We start from the raw sequence: 13,512 nt of genomic DNA on the forward strand, positions 1-13,512 counted from the left end.
TCCTGTTGTGAGTTATTCAAAGATGGAATGAACTTCTGTGGAAACTTATGATTCCCATCACCAGTGGTGTTCATGTGCAGGTTGAATAGCTCCAAGTTGGGACTGAAATAGAGAACCATTGGAAAGCTTTTAAGTCCTTTCCAGTCAGGAGATTGTTTTTTCCAAATAGTCAAACATAAGTATATAGGTATTAAAAAAGATTCTATGTTAATATAAAAGAATGTCACTGAATTGAAAATAATGAATTTTCAGTAACTAATGGTCACTGAAAAGTGACCATTGGTATATAGAGAACCTAAGAGATATTTTATATTTAGAACACCATCTGGAGTTTGTGAAATTGATGTTATATTTTGTGTCTCTTATAGGTGAAATGAATCAGAAGTACAAGGAACTAAAAAAACGAGAGGAAAATATGGACAGTAAGTGGTCATCTTATTGATATGAAAATATTCTCAGGTATCTGTTCATTTATACCAAATCAGAGATCTCGTTTTGGGAAGATACAGTAGCTAGTAAGAAATCCAGGATTGTGGACATTCAAAGCATTTGCCTTGAGGAATTAATAAATATCAAGCAGAGCTTAGGGATGGGTAGAGAATTTAGAAAGGTTTTGTATATTTGTGTGTATGAGTATTTTTAGGTTAGGGATAGATTCTAAAACTAGCATTTACATTAATTGTATAGAGACCACTTATTGATTGAATGTTGAATGTTCTCTTTTACATGATTCACTGCATTCATCTTTAGTGTCTTTCACCCTTTTTTTTAAACTTTTTATAATACTTCTCTCATTATATATCAGCCCTTACCTCAGATTTTGCTACTTGATTCTGTCACTGATTGTAGTTTTGGTAGCCTTCTGTTGCAACTTCTAATTTACTTTTTAAAAATCTTAACTTTGTAAGTAGATCTTCACTTAAAATTATGTTGTACATTCAGAAATTTTTCAAAATTAATATTTATTATTGGTTTCCTTTTTTAATAATCATTTTACTAGAATCTGAAGTTTTATAGGTCTGATGTCAATTGTTACCCTCATCGAAGCATGCCATAAAGTAGTAATTGCTAATTCTGATTTAACAATATCTCAAGATTTCTTTAAAATCTCAGCAAGTACCGGGGCGCCTGGTTGGCGCAGTCGGTTAAGCGTCCGACTTCAGCCAGGTCACGATCTCGCAGTCCGTGAGTTCGAGCCCCGCGTCAGGCTCTGGGTTGATGGCTCGGAGCCTGGAGCCTGTTTCCACTTCTGTGTCTCCCTCTCTCTCTGCCCCTCCCCTGTTCATGCTCTGTCTCTCTCTGTCCCAAAAATAAATAAAAAACATTGAAAAAAAAATTTTAAAAAATCTCAGCAAGTACCAAAAATTATCTCAAAATTAATTCATTGTTTCATAATAACAGTAAAGTTGTTTTTAACTTACTGTAAGTTTTTATTTTGGGGAAAGCCATAGAATACATTTTTAAGAATATAAAAAAGAATAGGGGCCCCTGGCTGATTCTGTCGGTTAAGCTTCCGACTTTGGCTCAGGTCATGAACTCACGGTTTGTGAGTTGAAGCCCCTCATCAGACTCTGTGTTGACAGCTCGGAGCCTGGAGCCTGCTTTGGATTCTGTGTCTCCCTCTCTCTCTGTTCCTCTCCCGCTGGCTTGCGCGCGCTCTCGCGCTCTCTCTCTCTCTCTCTCTCTCTCTGAAAAAATAAAGATTAAAAAAAAATTTTTAAGAATATAAAAAAGTAAATTATGTACTCATTCTATAAGACAAGAGAAGGAGGATTTCTTAGAAACTATTTATAATGTGAATAAATTATTAAATTTATTTAGTTGAGATTAATGCAACATTATAAGTAAAATACTCACTTTCAGATAAAATAGTTATTAGTAACTACTCTCAGTATTGAAATTAGTGACTAATTATAAATATTAATAATTATAGACCAAGGAGATCCTATGTAAGAACAGATTTTTTTCTGTTCTTCTTTATATCAACTATTATTTCTGAGTAACTTTTAGTTTACTTGTATTAAGATCACAACAGTTAAGCTTTAAAAGTTTGAAAATAAGTAGGGGTGCCTGGGTGGCTCAGTTGGTTAAGTGTCTGACATTGGCTCAGATCATGATCTCATGATTTGTGGGTTTAGGCCCTGAGTCAGGCTCTGTGCTGACAGCTCAGAGCCTGGAAACTACTTTGGATTCTGTGTCTCCCTCTCTCCCTCTTTGCCCTCCCTTGCTCACACTCTGTTTTTTTCTCTGTCTCAAAAATAAACATTCAAAAAACTTTTTTTTAATTGTGAAAATATGTAGAAATGTTCTTATTCAATAATTTAATTACCCTTGAGTTAATAAAAGATGAAACCGTGCCTTAAAATTGACTGTGTCATAGGGGAAGGGAAGAAAAAAAACAAGATAAAAAGAGAGGGAGGCAAACCATAAGAGACTTGAAAATACAGAGAACAGACTGGGGGTTGCTAGAGGGGTTTAGGGTGGGGGATGGGCTAAATGATGGGCATTAAGGAGGGCACTGGCTGGAATGCACACTGGGTGTCATATGTAAGTCATATGAATCACTGAATTCTAGTCCTGAAATCATTACTGCACTCCATGTTAACTAGCTTGGATTTAAATAAAATTAAAAAGTTAAAAAAATTATAAATAAATCGTAGAAACAAACAAAAAAAATGAAATTTGCTTTGAATTTCTAAAAAGTACTGTTAAGACCTACAAATCAGAGTTTATATAGTATTAACTATATTAACAGTAACTTCTCATTGTAATTTTGAATCTGTAGCTTTTATTGAGACTTTTGAGGAAACTAAGAATCAGGAACTTGAACGGAAGGCACAGATAGAAGCCAACATTGTTACACTTTTGGAGCACTCTAGTAGAGTAAGTACCATGTGCCTGTCTTAGTGCTCTCATTATTTTTACTGTGATTACCTTTCCAAATACAGTTCAGAAAACGCAGTGGTTCACAATGGCATCTGCTCATTTAATCTGTTTCCTTTAAATTCCCTTGATTATTATTTTATTCCTTTAATTTGTGTATTTCTAGCAAAATTCAGCTAAGGACAGTAGGGGAAAAGGGTAACGTGTATGATGTCAGTGTTTAGCAGTAAGTGAGGGATTAATTCAGAGTAATTATTAATGATTTTCTTCCATTGTTGATGTGTTTAAACTTAGAGAAGGAATGCTTGCACAGATAACTTCAAAATCTACATGTTATAATGGAAAATTATGATATATTTTTACATTGTAATTTGTACTATAAATAGAAGGTATTCTTTTCTTGTAATACTCTTTAAGAGTATATGATACCGGGGCGCCTGGGTGGCGCAGTCGGTTAAGCGTCCGACTTCAGCCAGGTCACGATCTCGCGGTCCGTGAGTTCGAGCCCCGCATCAGGCTCTGGGCTGATGGCTCTGACCCTGGAGCCTGTTTCCGATTCTGTGTCTCCCTCTCTCTCTGCCCCTCCCCCGTTCATGCTCTGTCTCTCTCTGTCCCAAAAATAAACAAACGTTGAAAAAAAAAATTTTAAAAATAAAAAAAGAGTATATGATACCAAGGAGTATCTTCATTTATTCAAAAAAAAAAAAAAAGTTTATTGAGCAGCTACTAATGAGTGCTAGCATAGAAGGAAAAATGCATAGTTTCTTTTAAATATTCTAAGTGTCGTAAGACCCCCAAATAGTTCTTAAAATAGTGTAGTTGAATTTCTTCTACAGTGAAATAAAATTCAGAATACTTCTTTTACATTTACATTTGCTTTAGTCTCTCCATATTGAGAAAACCTGACTTTGAATCTCACTATACTCTTATAAACATACATGAAACATATATAATGAATGATGTATTTCAATTCACAACATCTAGTCCCTTAGCAGTGTTTTCCAAGAGTTTTCTTGAAGAGTTAAATCAGTGTAGTTTTTCTATTTTTTTCTCTACAAATACAGAATATAAATCGTATGAAACAGATATCCTCTATCACCAATCAAGAGCTAAAGATGATGCAGGATGATCTCAATTTTAAATCTACTGAAATGCAGAAGTCACAAAGTACAGCTAGAAATTTGACTTCAGGTGAGAGAACATAGATTTTTATATTTTCCATGACAAACTGAAACTTTAATACTTTAATACTATTTCATTTGATTTTTTTGAAAGGCTGACAATATAATATATGATTGCTTATTGCTCCAGTCACTTATAGACTCAGAATTGTGTGTGACTTTTCACATCAACTTAATAGTATTTCATTGGGACATTCTGATTCATTTTTAACATTTACTGAATATTTGTTCTATGCCTGTGCTATAACATGTGTATGCAGAGATTTAAAAAAAAAAAGTCCGGTCTCTTTCCTCAAGGAACTTTGAACTTGGTGGAATAATGACAAACAACTAAAATATAATGAAGCAGTACTATGATAGAAGCATAAGGAGCAACCCGACATTGGGTTCATATCCACCCCCCCCCCCCCGCCCCAGAGAGGTATCCTAGAGGAAGTAATGTTTTAATTATAATTATTTTCAGCCATTATGACTAACATGGTATTAGAGCAACACTCTCCACTAGACATGTAATGCCAGCCACATATATAATTTTAAATTCCCTATTAAAAAGAGGTGTATGAATTTTAATAATATATTTTATTTAATCCAGTATATCCAAAAGAGTATTATTTAAACATGTACTCAGTATAAAAATGATCCATGAGATTTTGCTGTCACAGTCCATCTCAACTTGGGACTAGACATAGTCGAAAGTTTAAAAGCGATAATTGGCCAATGGCTGCCACTTGGGCAGTGCAGATAGAGATTAAAAACTAATACACAAAATAGATTTTAAAGAGTTTAGGATAGGATGTCAACTATACTCAAAAGACAAAAAGTTTAGGATAAAGTCAAAATTTGTATGGAAGCTTTGATTTTTAAGCTAATAGATTCTAACTATGGATATGTTTTATGCTGGTATGTGGTGACTTTGAATTAGCTATGTTTTTATTTGTCTACTTGGAATTACACTGGCAGTTAGTAAAATTACAAGGAATAAAGAATTAATATTTACTAATGTAAAAATGTTGGGATTCTTGAAATGGAATAAAAGATCCACAGTATTCATTTATCTGGAATCCTAAGGTCTAAAAGCTCCTGGCCACAAAACCTAACCTGACCTGAACTGACATGAGGCTATTTATAGTCTTTAATTATCCTACCTAATATGACTGTTCATACTTTTTGCTTCAGAAATAGCCAAGTACTTGATGACAGGATGCTGCCTTAGACCCTGCTATGGGAGTTCTATTATAATCATTATATGTGCTGTATCATTTTTTTAAAATCTGAAGAATTCTGCATTCTAAAACACAATAACCTAGGAGTTTGTTTAATAAGGATTATAGACCTATAAGTGTATACCGAATGTTATTCATATTACAGTTGAATTTAGAATGATGATGTAGTTGGACAATTATCGTTATTTTATACATTCAAGTATATTTTATCTGTCCAGATTTGTTTAGAGTTTGTTTGCTATAGCTTTACTTGTATATCTGAATATATACTAAACAACTAGAGGAGGTACATTCTAAATGTGACTTATACCTGTTATTGGTTTAACTATCAGAATTTTTAAAATTGTGATAAAAAACACAGAACACAAATTTGCCATCTTAGCCATTAACTGTAGGCACAGTGTTGAGCAACAGGTATCTAGAACTTGTTCATCTTACAAAACTGAAACTTACACCCATTAAACAGCTGTCCATTTCCCTCTCAATTTTTCTCCTCTGCTAGCCATATTCTACTTTCTGTTTCTATAAGTTTGACTACTTTAAATACCTCTTATAGGTGGAATCATGCAGTATTTGTCTCTTTGTGAATGGATATTTTACTTACAATGCCCTTGAAGTTCATCAGAGTTGTAACATGTAACAGGGTCTCCTTTTTTTAAAGGCTAAATAATATTCTATAGTATGTACATACTATACATACATTTTTTTTATTCATTTGGTGATGGACATTTAGGTTGTTTTACCTCCTGGCTATTGTGATTCATGCTACAGTGGACATGGGTGTGTAAATACCTCTTCGAGATCTTTTCAAATATGAGTATTTTTACATCTAAATTTTCTTTTTTCTATAAGATAAAGAATTTTATCTTTAATTGTTCCATCTAGGAAATCTCTGTTTTGTGTTTTAGACTATAGTTTTAAGGCTTTCATTTATCTATTTTCAATTTTAATTTGAAAAGTTTTTTACTCCTTTAAGCTATCTTTGTAAAATGGCTGTTAAGAAACATACATTTTTTTAAAAAGATAAATATCAGTACCAGGTAATGAATTCAATTATAAGGACTTTGAATTCCTTTCATACTTTTATACTTTATTCTTTACATTTTCTTTTAAAAACTAGCCATTATATTTTCTCCAGTGATGTAGGGTTGAAAAAGAATGAGAGCTGGCTTCAAGTTTATTCAAGTTTATTACTATGATAAGAATTTTACTGAAAAATTTCCTTATTAATAATGGTTTGAATTTTTTGGCCTGTACAATTAGTTGCATTTACTCAATTATTTTTAAATGTTAATTTAAACCAAGCATATAGGGGCGCCTGGGTGGCGCAGTCGGTTAAGCGTCCGACTTCAGCCAGGTCACGATCTCGCGGTCCGTGAGTTAGAGCCCCGCGTCAGGCTCTGGGCTGATGGCTCAGAGCCTGGAGCCTGTTTCCGATTCTGTGTCTCCCTCTCTCTCTGCCCCTCCCCCGTTCATGCTCTGTCTCTCTCTGTCCCAAAAATAAATAAACGTTGGGAAAAAAAAAAAATCTTTAAGCCAAGCATATAAATGATTTTTCCTCTCTTAATACTATCCTCCACATGAAGTTTCTTATGTCTACAAATCACCATAAAAAGTCTATAATATTCTACTTCACCTTTCAGAGATAATGAATTTTATATTCCCTTTTGTGAATTGCCTCCCATTTTGCTCTTGAGTTTATGATTGGAAATCACCTGGTTTTCTTACTGTACTCTATTTTTTAATGGAACAATATTAATCTCACAGGGGAAAAATTATTTCTTGGGAGATTAAAAAAAATCTTGATTATGATGACTTGTGGCCCTCCAAAGTGTCACTGTACAATTAACAGATATACATTATATCTGTAATATAAAAGTTTCATGAGAGAGCAGTGATAAGGGGAAAATAATTATCTACAAAAAGCTCCATAGGGGGACAATAATGGAAAAAAAAAAAAAGACTGCAAAACAGTGCTGTATTGCATGAGTAAAGAGGCAAGAAATCTGTCAGCAATAGTTTTTATTTATATTTTTGGAAAGGAAACTCCAAGGAATAAACAAATGCACTGATGGCAGAATATTTCAGAAACATTTCCCCATGTCAAAGTGGTTCCTTCTGAGATTTTGCTACTATGTACACACTGCTTAGTAAACTTTGCAACTTCATAGCATATCAGAAGGAACTAGTCTGCATCCTCTTCCTGTCTCTTCCCTTGGAGAAGTTTTTAGCTTTTCAAGGGGACCCGCTGTTAAAGGAAGATAAACTTTACCTCATACCAACCAACCATTTTCTCCCTTTCTCTAGGAAAAGCAATTTCTATAGCTCCTAAATGTATGTCCCTAATATATCTTCAAATTAAACCTGTAGTTAGAGTTCAGTAACATTTTCACTGAGCACTCAATATACAAGCTATATACTTTTCCTTTTTGAAGCATTGAAACATCATAAGCCTCCGGGACTTTGATTCAGCACTTTGGTTTTCATTTTAACTGTTTCCAACCCTAGTAGAGATATGAATCGAACAAAACAAAACCCATCCCACAACATTTAAGTCCATGTATATATGTATGTTTTTTTAAGGCTATATATGTCAGTATGACTGAGTCTTGCGACTCTTAAAGGGACAAAAGGAAATGCTCAAATTTAATTATACCAACTTAAATTTGGTTGGTAAAAACCTCCTCTCTTAAATCACTGTCTTTTGAAGACTTTTAAAACTATTTGATATTTTAGGCCCTGTGATCATTGTTATGTCATTCAGTTTTTTGAACATGATATTTTTACTATAATGTCACCTTCCACCTATATTTTAATCCATAATCTTTCTAGTTTTATAGGTAGAGGAAGAAAGTTTAATATTTAATAGCAGCTTTGTATTTGATTTTTCCATTAGTGAATCTGTATAGATAATACAACTCAATTACAAGTAAATTTCGCTAAATTTTATATGAAGACCCTAACTTACTAATTGCCTGCCCACATATAAGGAAGACATCCTGGTAAGAGGGCAACTCAATGCCAAAATACATGCATAAATTCTACTCAGATCCTAATCTGACCAGTGAACTATGTGTGCATTGAGTAAACTTTAAGGAACCCAGGAAAAAGTAGCAGTTAAAAATTGAAAGAACTGCATACATAGATTTTTTTACATGCTGTCTACTCCAAAGGAGAAAAGTTTAGAATTTTGGTTTAGCAAAGTTTATTGCTCATTTATTTATTTATTTTTTTCAACGTTTTTTTATTTATTTTTGGGACAGAGAGAGACAGAGCATGAACGGGGGAGGGGCAGAGAGAGAGGGAGACACAGAATCGGAAACAGGCTCCAGGCTCCGAGCCATCAGCCCAGAGCCTGACGTGGGGCTCGAACTCACGGACCGCGAGATCGTGACCTAGCTGAAGTCAGACGCTTAACCGACTGCGCCACCCAGACGCCCCATTTATTGCTCATTTAATAAAAATCAATACTTTCCAAAGTAGTACGGCATAATCCAGAATCTCTACAACGTATCACTTAAAGTTTCCATTATACTATAAAACTTACTAGATATGTCAGCAAATTAGGAAGATGTGAGTCAAGGGGAAAGGCAATCAATGCACACTGAACCAGAGATAATCCAGATGTTGAACAGAAGCTTTTAAATGTTTATAAACATATTTAAGGGTTTAAAGGAAAATAAAATCATAATAAATGAAAAGATGGAGAATACCACAGAGAGAATAAAAATTACAAAAAAGAACCACGTGGAAATTCCAGTATTGAAAGTATAACTCAAATGAAAAATTGATTGAATGACCCTAATAGAAGATTGAAGTCCGCAGAGTCAATCAACTTGAAGATTTAAAAAAAAGATCTAATCTGGAGAAGAAATAAAAGTGAACAGAGACTGTAGGAGTGCCTGGGTGGCTCAGTTGGTTAAGTGTCCTACTCTTGATTTCGGCTCAGGTCATGATCTCACAGTGTGGTTTGTGAGTTTTGAGCCACACATAGGGCTCTGATCTCTCAGCTCAGGATTCTCTTGGGATTCTCTCTCTCGCTCCCTTTTTCTCTGCCCCACCCCTGCACACACTCACTAGTGCACGTGCACGTTCTCTCTCTCAAAATAAATAAACTTAAAAAAAATGAACAAGAACTTAAATGTTCTGTGGGTCAGTTTCAGGCATTCTGAAATACATGTAATTGAAATTCCAGGAGGAGTGGAGGGACAGAGAATGGGAGAAAAAAGATAACTGAAGAAATAATGGCTGAAAATTTCCCAAATTTGATTTAAAAAAAATAATAAAACAGTATCTAAGAAGCTTATTGAACCCTAAACAATATTGATATAAAAATCTCTTAACCACATCATACTACTAAAATGCGACATAAAGGAAAAACAATGAAGGTGCCAGAGAAAAATAATATATACATAGAGGGAATAATACATCTCACTCTAAGATTAAATTTTATTTTATTATAAAAATCTTTCACCCCTAAGTCTCTTAAGTAATAAATGGAATATGTTCACGTTTGGCTTTTAATACTCTGAAATACCACCATATTTTTCTGAGGCTATTCATATCTCTACCTTGTAATAGAGGTAGAGTGAAAGCTAAATGTTCAAAGGTGAAAGTATATCACTATGTATGCCTCTATCTACAAACAAGTAACTGCAGGATGTTTAGGATTATTATCATACCCTGGGAACACAGGAGAGAGGAAACTAGCTTAGCTAGGTTTGAATTCAGATATCTTCATTTGATGTGCATATTATGTATTGCAGTTCATTTTATTTTTTTATTTTTTATTTTTTCAAATCAGAAAGTCTTTGTCTTTTTTTTTTTTAATGGAATTTATTGTCGAATTGGTTTCCATACAACACCCCGTGCTCATCCCAAGAGATGCCCTCCTCAATACCCATCACCCACCTATCCCTCCTTCCCACCTCCCATAAACCCTCAGTTTTGTTCTCAGTTTTTAGGAGTCTCTTATGTTTTGGTTCCCTCCCTCTCTAACCATTTTTTTTTCCTTCCCCTCCCCCATGGTCTTCTCTTAAGTTTCTCAGGATCCACATAGGAGTGAAAACATATGGAATCTGTCCTTCTCTGTATGACTTATTTCACTTAGCATAACACTCTCCATTTCCATCCATGTTGCTACAAAAGGCCGTATTTCATTCTTTCTCATTGCCACGTAGTATTCCATTGTGTATATAAACCACAATTTCTTTATCCATTTGCCAAAGCAACAGAATATACTTTCTTCTTGAGTGCACATGGAACCTTCTCCAAGATAGATCACATACTGGGTCACAAAAACAGCCCTTCATAAGTATACAAGAATTGAGATCATACCATGCATACTTTCAGACCACAATGCGATGAAGCTTGAAATCAACCACAAAAAAAAGTCTGGAAAACCTCCAAAAGCATGGAGGTTAAAGAACACCCTACTAAAGAATGAATGGGTCAACCAGGCAAGTAGAGAAGAAATTAAGAAATATATGGAAACAAACGAAAATGAAAATACAACAATCCACAAACGCTTTGGGATGCAGCGAAGGCAGTCCTGAGAGGAAAATACATTGCAATCCAGGCCTATCTCAAGAAACAAGAAAAATCCCAAATACAAAATCTAACAGCACACCTAAAGGAAATAGAAGCAGAACAACAAAGACATCCCAAACCCAGCAGAAGAAGAGAAATAATAAAGATCAGAGCAGAAGTAAACAATATAGAATCTAAAAAAACTGAGCAGATCAATGAAACCAAGAGTTGGTTTTTTGAAAAAATAAACAAAATTGATAAACCTCTAGTCAGGCTTCTCAAAAAGAAAAGGGAGATGATCCAAACAGATAAAATTATGAATTAAAATGGAATTATTACAACCAATCCCTCAGAAATACAAGCAATTATCAGGGAATACTATGAAAAATTATATGCCATCAAACTGGACAACCTGGAAGAAATGGACAAATTCCTAAACACCCACACACTTCCAAAACTCAAACAGGAAGAAATAGAAATCTTGAACAGACCCATAACCAGCGAAGAAATTGAATCAGTTATCAAAAATCTCCCAACAAATAAAAGTCCAGGACCAGATGGCTTCCCAGGGGAATTCTACCAGACATTTAAAACAGAGATAATACCTATCCTTCTCAAGCTATTCCAAAAAATAGAAAGGGAAGGATAACTTCCAGACTCATTCTATGAAGCCAGCATTACTTTATAGAGACCCAGTAAAAAAGAGAACTACAGGCCAATATCCCTGATGAATATGGATTCAAAAATTCTCAATAAGATATAGCAAATGGAATTCAACAGCATATAAAAAGAATTATTCACCATGATCAAGTGGGATTCATTCCTGGGATGCAGGGCTGGTTCAACATTTGCAAATCAATGTGATACATCACATTAATAAAAGAAAAGATAAGAACCATATGATCCTGTCAATTGATGCAGTAAAAGCATTTGACAAAATTCAGCATCCTTTCTTAATAAAAACCCTTGAGAAAGTCGGGATAGAAGGAACATACTTAAACATCATAAAAGCCATTTGTGGAAAGCCCACAGCTAATATCATCCTCAATGGGGAAAAACTGAGAGCTTTTCCCCTGAGATCAGGAACACGACAGAGATGTCCACTCTCACCGCTGTTGTTTAACATAGTGTTGGAAGTTCTCGCATCAGCAATCAGACGACGAAAGGAAATCAAAGGCATCAAAATTGGCAAAGATGAAGTTAAGCTTTCACTTCTTGCAGATGACATGATATTATACATGGAAAATCCGATAGACTCCACCAAAAGTCTGCTAGAACTGATACATGAATTTAGCAAATTTCAGGATACAAAATCAATGTACAGAAATCAGTTGCATTCTTATACACTAGTAATGAAGCAACAGAAAGACAAATAAAGAAACTGATCCCATTCACAATTGCATCAAGAAGCATAAAATACCTAGGAATAAATCTAACCAAAGATGTAAAGGATCTGTATGCTGAAAACTATAGAAAGCTTATGAACGAAATTGAAGAAGATATAAAGAAATGGAAAAACATTCCGTGCTCATGGATTGGAAGAATAAATATTGTTAAAATGTCAATACTACCCAATGCAGTTCCATTTTAGTATCCATTTTTGAATTTGCTCTAATCATGTTTTACTTTGCTGCTTTTTTTTTTAATTTTTTTTTTAATGTTTATTTATTTTTGAGACCGAGAGAGACAGAGCATGAACGGGGGAGGGACAGAGAGAGAGGGAGACAGAGAATTGGAAGCAGGCTCCAGGCTCTGAGCCATCAGCCCAGAGCCTGACGCGGGGCTCGAACTCACAGACCGTGAGATCGTGACCTGAGCTGAAGCCGGACGCTTAACCGACTGAGCCACCCAGGCGCCCCTCATGTTTTACTTTGATAGCTATAAGAAAAGTAAAACAAAGAAGATGTCTGGGGAAGCCTGAATAGCAAAACTGAGCAAACGTTATGTTCCTCTTTTCATAGCTCACTGTTCCTCATCGAGGCATCTTTTTGGATCATTAAGTAACATTTGCTGTCTTAAATATGAACCTTTCATAAACATGATAATAATATTACTCAGCGCCAAAGCCTGACTGGTTGTGTGACCTTGGACAAAATACCTTTCTAAGCTTCAGTTTCCTCATAGCATACCTCCTAAGGCTGTTATGAAGTAGAAGAGATAACATATAAAGTCAGGCACATTTCAGGTACTCAGTAATATTGGCTCCCACCATACCTTTCTCTCACATTGAAAAAGGACTTTTAAATTCAGAACCACAATGTTTAAAAGTCTCTGAAATAGAGAAGGTAGATATTATAGAATTCTGTTGAGAACAAAATATTTTTGGAGTTGCCTGGGTGGCCCAGTTGGTTAAGCATCTGACTTCAGCTCAGGTCATGATCTCGCAGTTCTTGAGTTCAAGCCCTGCATCAGGCTCTGTGCTAAGATCTCAGAGCTTGGAGCGTGCTTCAGATTCTGTGTCTCCCTCTCTCTCTGCCCCTCCCCTGCTCGCACTCTGTCTCTCTCAAAAATATAAAATGTTAAAAAAAAATTTTTAATAAATAAATAAACATTAAAAAATAAAAAAACAATATTTTTTTAAACATTGCCTTCTTATTGTAATTTGTATTCATTACAGAGAATTTTAGAGATACAGAAAAGCATAAATAAAAACTTTTTAAATATTAAATTCCCACTGTCAAATATTTATGACTATT

General features: G+C 34.7%; 1 protein-coding gene across 2 annotated transcripts in view; it reads left to right on the forward strand.

The window, feature by feature from the left end:
• IFT74 (intraflagellar transport 74) overlaps nt 1–13,512 on the forward strand; it is a 98,980-nt gene that overhangs the window by 74,714 nt on the left and 10,754 nt on the right. The window contains exons 14-16 of one of the 2 annotated variants that reach the window (XM_023242367.2): nt 369–422; nt 2,786–2,883; nt 3,948–4,074. In XM_023242367.2, the coding sequence (XP_023098135.2) occupies nt 369–422; nt 2,786–2,883; nt 3,948–4,074 (279 nt within the window). The remainder of the gene's footprint in view (nt 1–368; nt 423–2,785; nt 2,884–3,947; nt 4,075–13,512) is intronic. The other variant, XM_023242368.2, reaches the window with a different exon arrangement.

Source organism: Felis catus, chromosome D4 (assembly GCF_018350175.1).
Source record: "Felis catus isolate Fca126 chromosome D4, F.catus_Fca126_mat1.0, whole genome shotgun sequence".
Classification (NCBI taxonomy): domain Eukaryota; kingdom Metazoa; phylum Chordata; class Mammalia; order Carnivora; family Felidae; genus Felis; species Felis catus.